Here is a 16448-nt window from a genome sequence, read left to right as displayed (position 1 = left end):
AGGCTTAGAATTATAAATGGATTGTAATTTTCAAGGCATTAAATTTTCCATTTAAACAAAATCCAAGAAACCCAACTCAAATAAGGTGGAGGTGGCAGCAGCTTTAATTTGATCTGGGAATTTAAGACAATGTCAATAATGGAGGCAGTGATAGGACTACTATTCCCGTGTCTTTGGTGGCTTTGGCAGTTGTAGATGGCTTTGGGCAGTAGAGGGTAGGTAGTCACCGAGAGGAGAAGAGAGACTGCCGGAGGAGAGCACACAGCGCTGGGAGAGGAGACGCAGCGGCGGCGTAGGGAGGCACGGGCGAGAGAGCATAGCAGGAGAGGGAGGCGCTATGAATTTTGGGGTATACCCAAAGTCACTAATAGCCTATTACGATATCTATTAACTAATATGTACTCACTCCGTCCACAAAAAATAGGGCAATTGGTGTATGACACGAATTTTAATGTAGAATTGGTAAAGTAAGAGAGAAGGGAAAAAAGTAAAAGAGAATGAGAAAAAGTAAGAGAGAAGTAGTGTTAGTAGATAGATGTGTATGGTTATTATTTGTTGAAGACTTTCCATAAATGAATGTGCTCTATTTTTTGTGGACGGCCAAAAATGGAAAATGTGCCCTATTTTTTTGTGGACGAATGGAGCAATTAAGAAAGAAAATTATATTTAATTAGAATAAAAACATAATTAATTAATTTAAAAATAAATCGGATAATTCGGGTATACCCAACCGGGTAACCGGATACCCGATAATCCCAAATTCTCACTACCCGATCCCGATCCGAAACTCGACTTCTCGGGTTTCGAGTATCCAATTATCCGATTTTTTTCGGGTTTGGATATCGGATATCCAATACCCGGTATCCATTTTGACAGGCCTACCTACTTTACCAATTTCACATTAAAAATTGTTGTGTTCCCAAGGTCTCTATTTTTAGTATAAGACGAATGGAGTGTGCAGACAACCACAAGCGTATTCCCGCAAGGAGACTGTTCAGATTGTCTTCCCTTCCTCTCCCTCAGACTCCCAATGTGGGATGAGTTTGTACTCAACAGAGACATATCGTCGACTTGGATTTCCAGAGGTAACTCTTATTTACTCTTTCGCGGTCGGTTGCAGAGTGTACTTTATCAATGGCATCGTCCGAGGCCATAAATCAACTTAAATACTTGGTGATGTATTAATTGGGTAAAAATCATATGGAGATGCACTGCGGAGTCTATGACCACAAGTCCGACCACCTCCTTCGCAAAATCGCATCTTTACCCACTCTCACACTACACGATTTCAACTACCGAGGATATACGACGGGTAGGGTAGATAGGAATGATGAAATATAACTCATTCAATCATCCCCAAGTAGGAAAATAAACTCACTCATTTTTTTGGATTGCAAATCATTAAAATCTTGCCAGTAAACGATGAGGCAAAACGTTTTATTCCTGGGTCCTTAGGGCAGGGGCGAAGCTAGAATTTCATTATAGGAGGGGCAAAATTATATGTAGAAAATTTATATATATTGAGTAGGGGCATTTTTTATAAATCTATATTATATATTTGAAAATTTTTAATAGATGTATAAAGGTGAAGAAATGGTGAGGAGGGGCATTTGCCCCATGTACTACAAGGCTAGATCCGCCCCTGCCTTAGGGCATTCACAGTGGATAGGCTCATCTCAAAGCTTATCTCAGGACATATCTCCATTTCCTTCTGTCTCATTAATATTTTACCACATAGCCTATCTCCATGCAATGGATGGGCCTATCTCAGGGCATATCCCACAGCCATAGTCAGCATTATATCTATATATTACATTTTTAATTGTCGGTACAAAATAAAATGAGATAAAATAGTAAACAAATAAATTCAAGACAAAAATATTATGAGAAAACATACTTTATTTAAAGAAGAAGAAAAAAAAAAGAAACATCGTACATTTAACGAAAAAAAACACAAAAAAAGAAGTATAGAGTGAGAATGAAGTGGTTAATGTAATAATGAGGTATGGAGGTATATATAAAGGGTTTAAAAATAATTTTAAAAAAAATTACATATTCCGATAGGGCCAATGTCAGCTCATTGGCCCTATCGCCGCAATGATGGGCCAATCATGGCCCCATGGAGATCAGCCTTGGCCGTTGGAACGGCCCTTTGCGGGAGGCGAGAGAGGGCCGATCGTCGGTCCCTTTTTCGCAGTGATCGCCGATCACCGGGCATATGATGGCCTCTGGAGATCGGTTATCCATTCCTAATGCTCTTAGGAAACATAATCCGTCGTACAAAACAAGGAGAAATAGAGTGATAAATGGGCTTTTCCATCCATATCCGCACTAAAAAACAGGTACTTGAGTGATTCAAAACCCAAAATTCCAAGCATGGTATAGCCTCCGATTCTTCTCGGAAGCAAATTAAGAAGAATCAAATTTCTGGTGTATTTTTCCAGTAGATTCTACTTCTAATTACAGTATAGAGATGTCTAATGGGTTTTCAAGAAAAGTAACAACACTACAAAATTTATTTTGAAAATAAGGCAAATAGTTAATAAGCTGGGTAGATTATTATTGATACTAGATATTGTCTAATAGAACTGTTGATTTCGTCATGCAATTACAGCAGTTGAGCAACAGAAAACAGAAACAAAGGTAAGAAGCAGTCTTCAGCACATTTTTTAAGAGTAATGGCACAATAAATCCACAACTTCGATATCTTCTTGTCCTAAGTTTTGCATTTTTGGCAAGAAATTCATAGGAGTTTCCCAGCGAAAATCTCACAATTCCAACATGTTTTTAATGAAATCATCCCAAATCAATTAATAAAAAAGCACATCAGTCTCGTCAGTTTAAATGTATAATCCTAAATTTTGTATTCTGCTCCATAAATAAGTCAAACCAAGGCCAAAAGATAGGATCATGCAACTTAGAAACTTTTTTAGCTACTAATTCTCCAACCTCTGTATACAAGACTAAACATGCGATCTATAGTTAAGTAGTTAACAAATCAAACTCGTATATGTATATGTATGGAACAATAGGCTACACAAAAGTGTCTTACCTTCGACCTATATCGGTGAGCTTCAGCGCCAATGAGAACAACTTTATAAGAATATACAAACAATATCTGATCCATAACTGGGATGAAAAAGACATTTTAAACTGATTTACCTAAAATAGGGAAACATGTCAAAACCTCTGTATGAAGTCGTAGATGTGCTGACTGATCTCCTCCGGTTTCTCTTCGTTAAGAAAGTGAGCCACTCCTTCCATGATGACTAGTTCTTGTAAATAAGGAACGTGTTTCTTGAAGCCTCCGTTGTGTATATATTCCTTCACACCTAGGGTATTATAAGTTAGGTCGAGATCTCCAACAATGAACTTTACCGGCACTTTTATCTGCACTCCTGTCCATGGAGCTGTGACCTCCCAATTCCTGCGTAAACAAGAAAATGTTGGAATTGCCTGCACAGATTTGACTTAAAAACCTTCACATTGTTCAGATGCTCTATTATAATTTTTGTCACCATTTTATCCGCACCAATGTCCAAGAATAGATCCACGCAAGCAAAACCTCTCATCAAAAGTATTGGAGATAACACCACTAACAATAAATCAAGCAAAGCAAACAAAAACCAAGCAGGCCTTACAGGTCCATAGCTCGATAGTAGTTCAATCCACCCGTGAAGCCTCTCTGGTCGTATTTGCTAGCATAGTACGAGACATCCTCTTCTGACAACCAAGATGGCATTGTGATTGGTTTATCAGGCGAGCCCCCAAAGCCAACTGTTTTAGGAACGAGAAGAGGAGCCGGATTCCTTGATATTAAAAATTTCTTGATCAATCTTCCCGTGTCATGGCGAGAAAACTCTTCCTCGGCCTCTCCAGGTTCCTAAATAAATAAATCTATAGTATAATCAACCACAAGAGGGCAGAATTTTCTTAAAAGAATCAAACGTGGAATTTAAAAAACATATGAGGCATCACATAGCTGAGTGATCTGAACAGACGGGGATAATTCACGTAACATAACAGCATCTAACAGTTAAAGGCTGCATTAGAGATAGTAAGATCATAAAGCTCTGTTTCAGGCAACTATGGAGTAATGTTTAACAATAACAATTTCAATCAAAGCATTGAAGCCTACATTCTCGGGTGAACATCACACTTCTATACCTTCAGAGTTAAGATCAAAGCTATGAAGATACTGTTAGCGACCTTGACAAAGCAGAAATTTACATCTGAAAATTCAAAAAAGGTTAAGATAGATTTAAAGCAACAGCTCCGATGATACTGTAGAGATATGCTAATGATCAATAGATATCAAAATTAATAAATTCGATGTTGAATCGAAACGAAATAAAAATTACTAATAAATTCGAAGTTGAATCGAAAGGAAATACCTGAAATCTGCAGATGTAGTAATCGTCGCCGAGAAGAGCCCTCATAGTTTCTAGAGGCTTCCTCCGCGGATTCCTCGGCTGGAAAACAACGCTGGTATTGACCAAAGCCCTAATTCTATCGGGGCGGAGCAAGCAGAAATGCCAAGCCATAATCGCTCCCCAATCGTGACCGACGAGAAAAACTTTGTCGAGTCCTAGGGAGTCCAAAACGGCGACCAAATCGCCGATTATGTGGAAAACAGTGTAGCTGGAGGGGGAGGGAGGCGCGTCGGAGTCGCCGAAGCCACGGAGGTCGGGAGCGATAGCGCGGTAGCCCCTGGAGGAGAGGAAGAGCATCTGGTGGCGCCAGGAGTACCAGAGCTCCGGGAAGCCGTGGAGGAGAAGGACGGCGGGACCGTCGCCGATCTCGGCAACGTGGATGTTAACGCCGTTAGCGTCGATATTTGTATGCCGGATTTTCTCCATGTTTAATTTTTGATTGAGAATCTTATTGACTTATATGCTGTGGTGTTAACTGTTGTTATAACGATCAAATTTGTTAAGAGTTGACGTAATTTAATAGAAAAAATTGACTTTTTCTATTTATTTTTATTTTTCTCTCTTTTCTCAATTATTCAATCACTTCTCTTAATATGTTTATAGAATAAAATAAATCATTGATCATTTTTAGAAATAAATTATATAGTCTTTATAATTTTTTATACAAATTTATATTTTCCAAATTTTATACTCCATAATGTCGGATGATACTCCCTCCATCCCACATTTGGAGTACTCCATCCGTTTCTTCATAGTTGAGGTGAAACTTTTCAGCACAGAGTTTTAGAAATAAATGTTGAGTGTGTTAAATAAATAGATAAAAAGGTAAGAGAGAGGAAAAGATAGAGAGAATAAAGTACAAAGTGAATAAAGTAGAGATAATAAAATAAGAGAATGTAAAATAAGAAAGAGAAAAAGTTACCATATATGGAAATGACTCAACTATGAAGAAACTTCCCAAAATGGAAAAATGACTCAACTATAAAGAAACGGATGGAGTAACATTCAGTTATGGCACGGGTTTTAAGGGGAATTGGTGGAGTGTGTAATTAATGAAGTGAGAGGTGGAGTATGTAATAAATGAAATGAGATGGTGGACTGATATGATGGAGTGTGTAATAAATGAAGTGAGTTGGTCGAAGGTGGGTCTCTTTTTGACTTTTTGGTTTTTTATTTTTATTTTGATTTATTTTAATATAGATAATGACATTTGGGTGCAATTTTAATGAATAATGGGGTAAAATTTTATGTGCAAATATGGTAAATTCTAAATGTTACTCCAAATGTGGGACGGACTTTTATGGCAAAATGTTACTACAAATCTGGGACGAGGGGAGTATAAATATATAAATTCCATTTTGATACAAAACTAAAATTTCATATGCAAATGCATCTGGAGCATAATCTCCCTCTGCCGGAGTCCCGTTTTTCCATTTTAGTCTGTTTGCAAATAGGAGTTCCGATTCATTTTATTATTAATAGGGCCTTATATTCTACTAACTCTTTTCACTTACATTTAATTTAAAACTAATATATATAATTGATACTTATATTCCACTAACTTTGTTCCACTAATTTTTCCACTTACATTTCATTTAAACTAATATATACAAGTCATCTCATACTCGTACTCATATACTCATACTCATACCCTTTGTTCCACTAATTTTTCCACTTACATTTCATTTAAACTAATATATACAAGTCATCTCATACTCGTACTCATATACTCATACTCATACCCAATCTCATACTCATATTACCGGACTATTTGGGTCGATCCACGGCCCATGGCAAGAAATGATACTTCTCAGTTCTCACTGGACGGATAGTCAAGTCGTCTCTCTCAATTCACTTTTAATTTCAATTTCCACAGAAAATGCATTTTCTCTCAGAATCCTCTCCGAGTTAACGGCTCCGTCAAATTAGCGGTTACTGCCGACGACGAGAAACCATGAATGCCATCACCACCCGCCGGAAAGTAGTTCCGGCAGCGGAGAATGGCGACACCGCCGACAAACAGGACCAGCTCCTCCTCTCCGCCGCCATTTGCAACGGCGAAGACCTCGGCTCCTTCGTCCGGAACGTCTTCGCCTCTGGCAAGCCGGAAACCCTACTTCTCCACCTCAAGCGTTTCTCGAAATCGAAGGAGTCTGAGATCGAGGACGTCTTCCGCGCTCACTACCAGGACTTCATCACCGCCGTCGACGATCTCCGATCTCTCCTCTCTGACGTCGATTCGCTGAAATCGTCGCTCTCCAGCTCCAACTCGCAGCTTCAGAACGTCGCTGTTCCGCTCCTCACCTCTCTCGATTCCGTCGCCAGGAACAAGTGCGGCAACATCACTCTAGCGATCAATTCACTCAACACGTGCGTCCGGCTGATGGAGCTCTGCTCGCGCGCCAACTCTCATCTGGCGGAGAACAATTTCTTCCTCATTATGTTAGTGAGTTACATTGCGTAGATTTGGGTATCCGATTGATGCGTTGCTTGATGTGATTAGCAAGCATAGTGATAAGTATCACGAGCTATTGCTGTCAGATTGTCGTAAGCAGATGGCTGAGGCTTTGGCTGCTGATAAATTCGAGCAGATGTACATGAAGGAGTACGAGTATTCGATGAATGTGCTTTCGTTTCAGATACAGACTTCGAATATCATGCCTGCATTTCCTTATGTAGCGCCCTTTTCGTCTACCGTTCCTGATTGTTGTAGAATAGTGAGGTCTTTCATCGAGGATTCTGTGAGTTTCATGTCCCACGGTGGGCAGCTTGAGTTTTACGACGTCGTGAAAAAGTACTTGGACAGGCTCTTGACAGAGGTGTTGGATGGGGCATTGTTGAAAGTTATCAACAGTTCTATAGGTGGAGTTACTCCCGCTATGCAGATGGCTGCAAACATGGCAGTGTTTGAACGCGCTTGTGATTTCTTTTTCCGTCATGCTGCACAGCTCTCAGGCATCCCTTTAAGGGTAGCAGAGAGGGGAAAGAGGCAGTTCCCTCTCACCAAAGCCCGCGCTGCAGCTGAAGAGGCGCTCTCAGGGCTGCTGAAACAGAAGGTTGACGGGTTCCTAACCTTGATGGAGGACGTGAGTTAGGTCGCTGATGAGCCTCCTCAAGGCGGGAATGAATGCGCGAAAGAGGTGATAATTTTCTTGGAAACCTTTAACTCGACTGCTCAGCAGATCTTGCCCGTGCAGGTGCTGAAGCGGATCATGAAAGATGTTCTGTCTCATATATCAGAGATGATAATTGGGGCTCTGCTTGGGGAGTCGGTTAAGAGATTCAATGTGAATGCTGTTATGGGTCTTGATGTTGATGTCCGGTTATTGGAGTCATTTGCAGAGAATCAGTCTAATCTTTTGTCTGAGACAGATGCAAGTCAGTTGAAATCAGCACTTATTGAGTCAAGGCAGATGGTGAATCTGCTTTTCAGCAATCACCCAGAGAACTTCTTGAATCCTGTTATCAGGGGGAGGAGTTACAGTGCGCTGGACTACAGGAAAGTGGTTACAATCTCTGAGAAGATGAGGGATCAATTTGATCGTTTATTCGGGTCTTTCGGAATGAGAGAGGTGAAGCAGAACCTGAAGAAGAAGTCTCTCGATACGTTGATTAAACGGCTCAAGGATGCCAACTGAAGTCATTCTGCAACTGTATGTTCTTTGTGACTTTGATGATATCTTGATTCTTTTTTATTGCATAGTTATTGCTTTCTCTTATAAATTTGAACCCATTCATGTACGTATAATGTCATTTTTGTTGCATTACATTCTTCAGAAATCTATGTTACCATTGTTTTGGAGCTTTTATAAGAAAACTGATAAAATGAATTTGCTGAAGCCATTTGTATGATGCATTTCTCTCATAGTATTTCTGTATTGTGATGATTATAGACAACCCTACTTTTTTACTTCTTCCTAATTGTCTTAGCGCTGAAGTGCCATATAATAGGCTCTCCTTATTTGGTTTCTTAGAGCATTCACAATAGCTCCAGCCCATCTCCAATTTTCCTCATGCCACGTCATTAGCCTATCTCACATGACACATCTCATCTTCAGCCCATCCTCAGCCTGTCTTACTATCTCTAGTTTCATTTTAATTGTGGGAGAAAACGACAAAAACGAAATAAATTGGAGAAAAAAATATACACCCTCCATCCACCAATAAACGTCTCATTTGTTTTTTTTACTACTTTTGATAATGGACCCACACATTTCATTAACTTTATTTCACTCACATCTATATAAAAGTATGACCCACCTTCCACTAACACTTTCCACCCATTTTCTACTACATTTCTTTAAATTCGTGCGCGGTCAAAATTGGTATTCTATTAGTGGACGGAGAGAGTAGAAAAACATTGAAAAATGATACAAAGAAAAACTGACAATGAGATCGGTGCATGCAATAGGGCATCGATCGAGCGCCCATCTTTGTCCGGCTATGCCCGCCCCAGCGGCGCACGCCGACCGCCGATGATAGGCTCTCCGTCTGCAATAGGAGCCGATCAATGGAGATAGTTATTCTATCTATTTTGATATAGAAAATCAGACTTTTGAGATTGACAGCAATCATTCTTTTCTGAATGAACTACAAAGTTATTTTTCTAGTTATCGCAACATGTATGATACTCAATCTAGTTGGGGGCGCTGATCAAAGGGCGGCCAATCGGCGCCTCCTATTGTAAATGCTCTTACTTTTCTCCTCTTCATGCTCTATACAATTAGGGTGTATTTGAATTGGTAGATAGGCGCATTTAGAGTGCATTTAATGACTCAATCTAGTGTTTGATATGTTGGTTAAATTTTCTGAGTTGTCCGCTCAATGAGCAAGTGCCCGTTAAATTAAGGCTGGAAATGGGTGTTTTACTATCATGAAAAATTGAGTGATAATAATAGGAGCAACACTATTTCAATCTTATACTCCCTCCGTTCACAAACAATAGATCTATTGTTGTTTGTCACGGGTTTTAATATAGAATTGGTAAACTAAGAGAGAGGAGGAGAAAAAGTAGGTAAAGTAAGAGAGATATAGAGAAAAAGTGAGTAAAGTATGAGAGAGAAGAAAAAGTGGGAAAGGTATGAGAGATAAACTTTCTATTTTTATTTTTAGAAAGTGATCTATTTTATGTGGACGTCCCAAAACGGCAAAAGTGATCTATTTTTTGTGGACGGAGGGAGTATTACCTAAAATTACTATAGCCCTTAGTTTTGGAAATATAGGGGATAGTTTTAGAATTTCCTTCTATTGTGTGGCTTTAAATAACAAATAAAAAATGTGATATTAAGGACTATATATCTTATACCATCAATTTAAACGCACTAAATAAAAATAAAAAATCAAGAAAAACATTGCTACAAAATGATTGTGATCTATCTAAATGAAAGATAACCCAATTCAAACGCACCCTTATAATTACATTATGAAACCACCTTAACGTGGAAAATCGATACTCCAAAATACTGGCAACAATAAAAACAGGGAAGTGAAGCTATCAGCACGTGTACAGCTCCACCAAAAAATAATCAAAACCTCTTAAAACACCTGTGCAATCCTAACAATCTCCACCGTTTCCTCTTGACAAAATTTCACATTTAGAGAAAGAGAGAGTGTGTGTGAAACAGAGGAGAGAGAGTGAAGAATGGGTTGGAGAATTATGAGCATCTATCTCTCAGCAATTCTGCTGTGTGTTTCAGCCCAAAAGAAGCCTGATTCACCCTACAAAGCTCTGCAGCAATACAAGTTTCCGGCGGGGCTACTACCGGAGGGTGTCACCAGCTACACCCTGAACGAGTCCAGCGGGGAGTTCTCGGCCCATCTCAATGGGTCGTGCAGCTTCACGCTGGAGAACTCATACGAGCTGCGGTACGAGCCAGTGATGAAGGGGTTGATATCTCAAGGCTGGCTTAAGAAGCTGAGCGGAGTGAGCGTAAAAGTGGTCTTGCTGTGGCTCGACGTGGTTGAGGTCAAGCGCAACGGTCAGAACCTCGAGTTTTCTGTTGGCTTCAAGTCTGCGGATTTTCCGGTTGAGAATTTTGAGGAGTGTCCCCGGTGTGGGTGCGGTTTCGATTGCGGGAATGGGATTGGAGGAGTGTTGGGAAATTGGTCATCTTCTTGATACTTGCCAAGTCTTGTTTTTGCTACTTGTGTGTAATAAGAAGCATCAAGCTGTGCAATTTATGTATTTTTCTGCTATTGCATTTGCATCATCAAATTCAGAAACCAACCGTTATTGCATTTGCATAATCAATTTCTGAAACCAACCGTGCATTTTTTTAAGCAAATTAATAAATTGATTAAATGCGTGAACATAAAATTTTCCCTTATTCGACGCTATTCATTAACTTAGGAAATATTAAGACAAAAGTAGGTAGTATAAGAGCATTTCTTTTGATGATCAATATTTTATTGTGTATGGGAATGAGCATCCCTGCTTCTCAGCACACTCGCAAAAAATACAACTACGTTCAAATCTATATAAAATAACAGCTTTGTGCAAAAAAAATAAACCTTTTCCCCGTATACATACGAAGATGCTCAAAAAGGCCCAAAATCATGGATGCAACAAAATACATACAATCAATACAACTGATCTTGGTCTTGGCTAAAATCTTCCATCCACGCTCACTTTTTCACTCCCAACTTTGTCGACAGTAGCTTCTGACCGCCACCGCTTCTCCACACACCACGAACCGGCACATTTGACGAAGGTTCAGCGTCATCTGGATCTGGTTCCTGGTCGGAGTTTCTTAAATCCAATAGAGCTTCGACAGAGCCATCGCCAAGACGGGCCCGTATAAACTTGGATGTCTTCTTCCGTTGTTTACCTTTCCCGCTGCCATTGGATGGAATCTGATTAGTTCCACCACTAGCGTATAAGGACTCCATCTGAATTTTAGGTTTCGTTAACTCAGCCGGTCCACTTGATTGTGAAGGTGAAGTACCAACTGTAGCCGCTGGTTTCCCCCTTGCACTTCGATATCCATCCTTTGACAACACTTCGACCTCTTCCTCGGGGGCGTTGTAGCTCGATTGCAGCGCTCTTACAGTGCTTATAACATTATCAGCTAGATTGTTCGTAACGGAGGACCTGTTGCCAGAATCTACATACTTGTCTTTGCCCTTGCCCTTTTTGGAGCTGTTAACATTTCTAGTGCCGTTACTCCATCCATTTTCTCTTGAAGCCATATGAATATTGTAAGCATCTGTCAGCTCTTTCTGCTTCTGAGGATTAGGGAGGAGTCCAGCCAACTCAAGGACAAGATGAGACAAACCAAACTGATCTACATATGTTAGGTATGTCTCGACATCCATTGAGCCTAGGCGGTATTGACCAGAAATGTCTTTGAAAGCAGAGAATTTGTCTTCATCAGATCCTAGAGCAGCACGCATTTTCTCCACCAGCGATTTATTTGCTGTATGAACATTTCCTTCCATCCTAACAGATTTGTCATCAGTGGTTGATTTGCGTGACTGGGCTACTACCGAAACTGGAGGAAAATCGGTACTTGAATCAAAAGGCTCACGATCTGAAAGACTAGGGGCTGATGAAGAATGACCTAGCCGATTACTGCTTCCAGAAGCACTTGATGATAACAGAGAACTGGCAAAGGACGTAGTTGCAGCTGATGGTGGGCGAATCTGAGATGAAGTTGATTGACTAGATGACACAGATACAATTTCTGGAACTGCTCTGCTCTGTCCTGAACTAGATGTTGATCCGGATATTGAAGTTACTGGAGGCCACGCATGAGAAGTATTGACTAGCTGTGCAGGTGTACGACTAGCTGCTGGCCAAGCAGGACCTGAGCTCGAGGAGCTAGTCTGTTTCTTATTCTGGCGGCTCTTGACTGGCAGAACCGGTGTACGACTAGTTGCTGGCCAAGCAGGACCTGAGCTTGAGGAGCTCGCTTGCTTCTTGCTCTGGTGGCGCAAATGAGCAGCCATAGTTCTGTTAGAGGAAGCATCAGTTTGAGAACTCTGTTGGTTTACCCCTGCACCCGCTGCAAGAGGAGGAAATGCAGAGTCTCCCAATGTTCCACTGATTGAACTTTGAGACACAGCCTGTCTGTATCTTGATGGTAGCTCAGGGTCTGTGGTACCTAGAGATTCCAGAGGTGAAATAAGTGAGTCAGCATCAGCACTTTCTCCGTGATCATTGCTGGCCCGACTATTTGGTGGTGTAGCACTCGCTGTCTCAAGACTTGCTTGGATGGCCATAGAAAGTTCATCCGCAAGATCGCGCCGAAAGGAACGTGCTCTTCCACGACGATTCTCTTGATCACTACTTCGTCTATATCGAAAACTGGTAGGTATCTATACAAATTGAAGAGCATGTTGAAAAATTATGATGCCATCAATTGGGAAAGTCAACCGGAACCCAAACAGTGGATCCAATGAAAGGGATAGACTGAAAATGAGCAGCAGCACTATTCTCCTCACCACACCCCAACCACTCCAGCACCCGAAGAAAACATTTGGTATAGCAAAAAAAAGCTTATATGATAACGTAACTATTCATAGGGGTCAAAGATTGATATATACCTGAAGGGCAGCACTGCGTTGTGAACGGGACATACGCCCTCCATGCTCTATAGTGTTATGCCTCTGATATATAAAGCATGTACAAGAAAATGGTTCAACTAGAAGAAAAATAACTCAATAGTACATCTATTTTCAGTAAGCATGATAATTTACCTTTATTTCAGATTCAGATGTGAAGACAACGAACTTTTTGGCAAGGCAACTTTCATCCTCACAGAGGAAATGATCTCGACGAAAGTGAATCTGGGAACAATTAAGTCATTTAGAATAGATATGTAACTTGATGTAAAACACAGCCAACAATTTTCTACCTCCAAATTATCATAATTCCCGTAGTACTCATACTCTCCTGGATGCTGCCTGCACATAACAGGATATTATCGCTTATTAAACATGCACAACAGATAATATGCTTAGTACTTACAACTGTAAAGTAAAGGATAACCTTCTACATATATGACAAGTATAATGTTCAGTCTCCATATGAGTATAAAGCTCATTGTCCCCATAAAATGGTGTCTGGCAAAATTCACAAGGGGGGTGTCCTGAGAAGCCACCTCTTTCACTTTCAGTTCCATCCACCGCTGAGTCACCAGTGCTTATATGCTGACTCAGTTGCGATCTTGTATACAACTTTTGCTCACAAACAAAAACCTGCAAATCCAGGAAAAACCTATTTTTATCCAGGCAGAACCAAACAAACTAAACTGGGGGAGAAAAAAGATAATTCTAAAGGCTAGATAATAAAAATAAAATCAACATACATATATAACAGGACTTTTTTTATTTCTAGCCCACCACCCTATATGGATGCTCCACCTTGCTACTATTACCCCTCCTTTTGGATCATCAAATTCATGGTGCAGAGATTAGGTAGCAAATGCACACAAGGGAACTAGAATCTCTTACATATAGAGACAAAGAAGGCAGAGTATTTCAACCAATCTAACATCATACATAGTACTAATGCAATAACTTTTACATTGCCAAAACTCTGCGACACCAACACCATTAGAGAAGATGCGTGTATGGACAGAATTTATCCATTACATGCAATCTATGACAGTGATTATAAAATTAATTCAAACCACGAGGTCATTTTCCATTACACTGCTAATGGAAACCAATGTAAAACTTTAAAGCTATAATTCCTGCAGCATCAGACAACATGGATAAGTCCTATCAACTACCATCCCACTACTGGAAACACCAACTGTCAAGGGTGACTCTACCAGAGCAGTATGGTATATCCTGAATTGTGTAGATAATTATATCCCTCAAGCTATAACAGGGAGAGCAAGTCCCAACTAGTCTGTAGTCCACCAATCTCCTCAATTCTAATTAGTTATAGTCCAACGTAACTGTCTGAAACTAAAAACAATCAGCAGCATACATTTTGGCAATTAGACTATTAATCAGACAATCCTCCACCCACCCGCTCCCTCCCAATAAACAAATGAATAGAGTACAAGGTGGTACAAGGTGAAATGCATCCATATCCATCCTAATATAGCATATCTTGCCTATGAACAATAAAAACATTAAAAGAATGGAAATAAGATCATGAGATATATTGCACCTTTCTTCCCTCCAAGCACAAGCTGCACATAATCAGCCTATGCTTGTGAAACAAATGACCCTTCAGTTGATCGATGTTCCTAAACTTGGCTCTTCTCCTGGAACCATCATCCAGCTGGTCCTCCTTATCACATTCACTACAAGAAAGCCTGCACATGGCCTTGATCATCTTGTAATGGTCTGAATCATCGAAAAAGGCCTGTGTATCATCATGGTACCAGTACTGTCCCATCTTACCCTCCCTCCTTTCGGCGGGAAACAACGTGAAGTCGCCGATTGTCTTTGTATAGTTCCCCAAAGCCTGAGCCAGATGCAGCAAGTTTGATTTAGACACATTGTCAATGCAACAGCAATTTTTCAGTAATTCAACATACAAACTAATTCATAGATGCGAAGCCGAAATCATAATGGCGATCAGCTAAAGTGCACCTAATCCAATCAATCTTCGCACTGGAACTCCAAATTCACAAACTCAAGCAGTTAAATCATGAGTTTATATAAGAGGATGACCTTGGTGACGAAAACGACATCGTTATCGGTCTTGCAAATGCAGCAGCTGCGGTCATTGCAGATAAATCGGAGGCGAGCGACGCAGGTGGAGCAAACGTCCTTGTGGCCACAAGAACCGTATGCAACCCACTCCAAGCTTTCCGCACAAACCGCGCAGCTATCGTCCATCTCAACTATCGAATTCGTTGATGAGGAGATAAATCTAGGGTTCTGGGCCGAAATTTCACAAATCAGATGGGGAATTGGGGCGTCGGCGATGATAATCCGTGCCCGAATCGATTATGAATATGAAACTGCAATTTATATTTTGTACTTTCTAGGGTTTCAGATGGGATTCTGAGTAAAAATGTGAGGGTAGAGAAAGAGGGATTACAGTATAACACTAAAATTGATTAAACATTTCTGTACTGAAAAGAAAGAAGTAAAATTAAACTCCAATATTCCATCAAATTTCTTTGAATTAAATTTTTTTATGCCTTTGAGCTATACATACAAAATGAATATTCCATCAATATTTCGACCATATATACAAAATGTTTTACCATTGTTTCACATTAGTAAATTAAGCATTAAGTTTACATATTTTATAAAAAAGTTTTAAGTAGTGTTCTAAATTAATAAGCATTAAGTTTACATATTTTATAAAAAAGTTTAAGTAGTGTTCTAAATTAATACCTTCCTTTCAAATTCTTGTAACTCCATTAGTTTTCTTATTTTTTCCATCCATTCATAAAATTATTCTTTTTTTTTATTAGAGATTATTGAGAAGATTATGCAAACAAAACTAGGTAGCCAAACACCCTAACACAGAAGAATTCTTTCATGCAAAGCCATTCCTTAATCTCCACAAATACACACACACATATATACATTGAAAGTGAGAGTGAGAGTGAGAGAGAGAGAGAATGTTGTTCAAACATACCAATCATATCTACGACTCGTCAACCCGGCATGGGTAGTGAACGACATTCAAAGATCAAGAAGCCACCACTGTTGGAGTCAGCCAACATTGTCGACGCTCCATCAGAACCACCACCATCAACCTTGCGGAGATACAATGCCTGCGCTACTTCAACCAAATTCGCCACGAGCTCGACGTCGAGGATGGCACCCTCCTGAACATGCGGGAAATGGGTAAGGGCTTGAGTTGAAAAAATTAGTACTCCCTCCGTCCCGGATTATTAGACTCACTTCTTTTGGGCACATGATTTAAGGAATTGATATTTAAATAGTTAAAGTGGAGAGAGTAAAGTATGAGAGAGGGAAAAAGTAGGGGAGAGAAGAGAGAAAAAAGTAGGTGGAGAATAAAATAAGATAGATGCTTTTTGCTAAAAAAGGAAATGAGTCTAATATGTTGGGACATCCCAAAATGGAAAGTTGGTC

General features: G+C 40.0%; 3 protein-coding genes and 1 pseudogene across 3 annotated transcripts; 2 read left to right on the top strand and 2 right to left on the bottom strand.

Annotated features, from left to right (window-relative positions):
* Positions 1-2956: 2956 nt before the first annotated feature.
* Positions 2957-4898, bottom strand: LOC125218332 (epoxide hydrolase 1-like). The gene is made up of 3 exons (XM_048119983.2): positions 4395-4898; positions 3642-3883; positions 2957-3427 (listed from the first exon to the last, which is right to left on the bottom strand). The coding sequence occupies exons 1-3, from the start codon at positions 4857-4859 to the stop codon at positions 3181-3183; spliced, it is 954 nt and encodes a 317-aa protein (XP_047975940.1). The 5' UTR covers positions 4860-4898; the 3' UTR covers positions 2957-3180.
* Positions 4899-6223: 1325 nt separating this feature from the next.
* Positions 6224-8238, top strand: LOC125224403 (exocyst complex component SEC15B pseudogene; annotated as a pseudogene).
* A 1836-nt stretch (positions 8239-10074) lies between these two features.
* On the top strand, positions 10075-10551 carry LOC125221132 (uncharacterized). The gene has a single exon (XM_048123255.1). It carries the CDS (start codon positions 10075-10077, stop codon positions 10549-10551), a length of 477 nt encoding a protein of 158 aa, XP_047979212.1.
* A 253-nt stretch (positions 10552-10804) lies between these two features.
* LOC125222243 (uncharacterized) lies at positions 10805-15487 on the bottom strand. The gene is made up of 7 exons (XM_048124754.2): positions 15066-15487; positions 14557-14856; positions 13423-13631; positions 13289-13337; positions 13131-13220; positions 12978-13040; positions 10805-12749 (listed from the first exon to the last, which is right to left on the bottom strand). The coding sequence occupies exons 1-7, from the start codon at positions 15231-15233 to the stop codon at positions 11058-11060; spliced, it is 2571 nt and encodes an 856-aa protein (XP_047980711.1). The 5' UTR covers positions 15234-15487; the 3' UTR covers positions 10805-11057.
* Between the last annotated feature and the right edge of the window lie 961 nt (positions 15488-16448).

The sequence above is a fragment of the Salvia hispanica genome, chromosome 1 (assembly GCF_029641045.1).
Source record: "Salvia hispanica isolate PSC_SH4W2 chromosome 1, Shi_PSC_v1, whole genome shotgun sequence".
Taxonomy (NCBI): domain Eukaryota; kingdom Viridiplantae; phylum Streptophyta; class Magnoliopsida; order Lamiales; family Lamiaceae; genus Salvia; species Salvia hispanica.
This window is presented reverse-complemented; position numbering and strand designations above follow the sequence as displayed.

Coding starts and splice junctions, on each gene's coding strand:
- LOC125218332 (XM_048119983.2), bottom strand. CDS start 4,859: ATGGAGAAAATCCGGCATACAAATATCGACGCTAACGGCGTTAACATC. Junction 3,884..4,394: donor ACTACATCTGCAGATTTCAG/GTATTTCCTTTC, acceptor TTATTTATTTAG/GAACCTGGAGAGGCCGAGGA. Junction 3,428..3,641: donor TACTATCGAGCTATGGACCT/GTAAGGCCTGCT, acceptor TTGTTTACGCAG/GAATTGGGAGGTCACAGCTC.
- LOC125222243 (XM_048124754.2), bottom strand. CDS start 15,233: ATGGACGATAGCTGCGCGGTTTGTGCGGAAAGCTTGGAGTGGGTTGCA. Junction 13,338..13,422: donor ACTTGTCATATATGTAGAAG/GTTATCCTTTAC, acceptor TGTTATGTGCAG/GCAGCATCCAGGAGAGTATG. Junction 12,750..12,977: donor AACGCAGTGCTGCCCTTCAG/GTATATATCAAT, acceptor CAATTTGTATAG/ATACCTACCAGTTTTCGATA.
- LOC125221132 (XM_048123255.1), top strand. CDS start 10,075: ATGGGTTGGAGAATTATGAGCATCTATCTCTCAGCAATTCTGCTGTGT.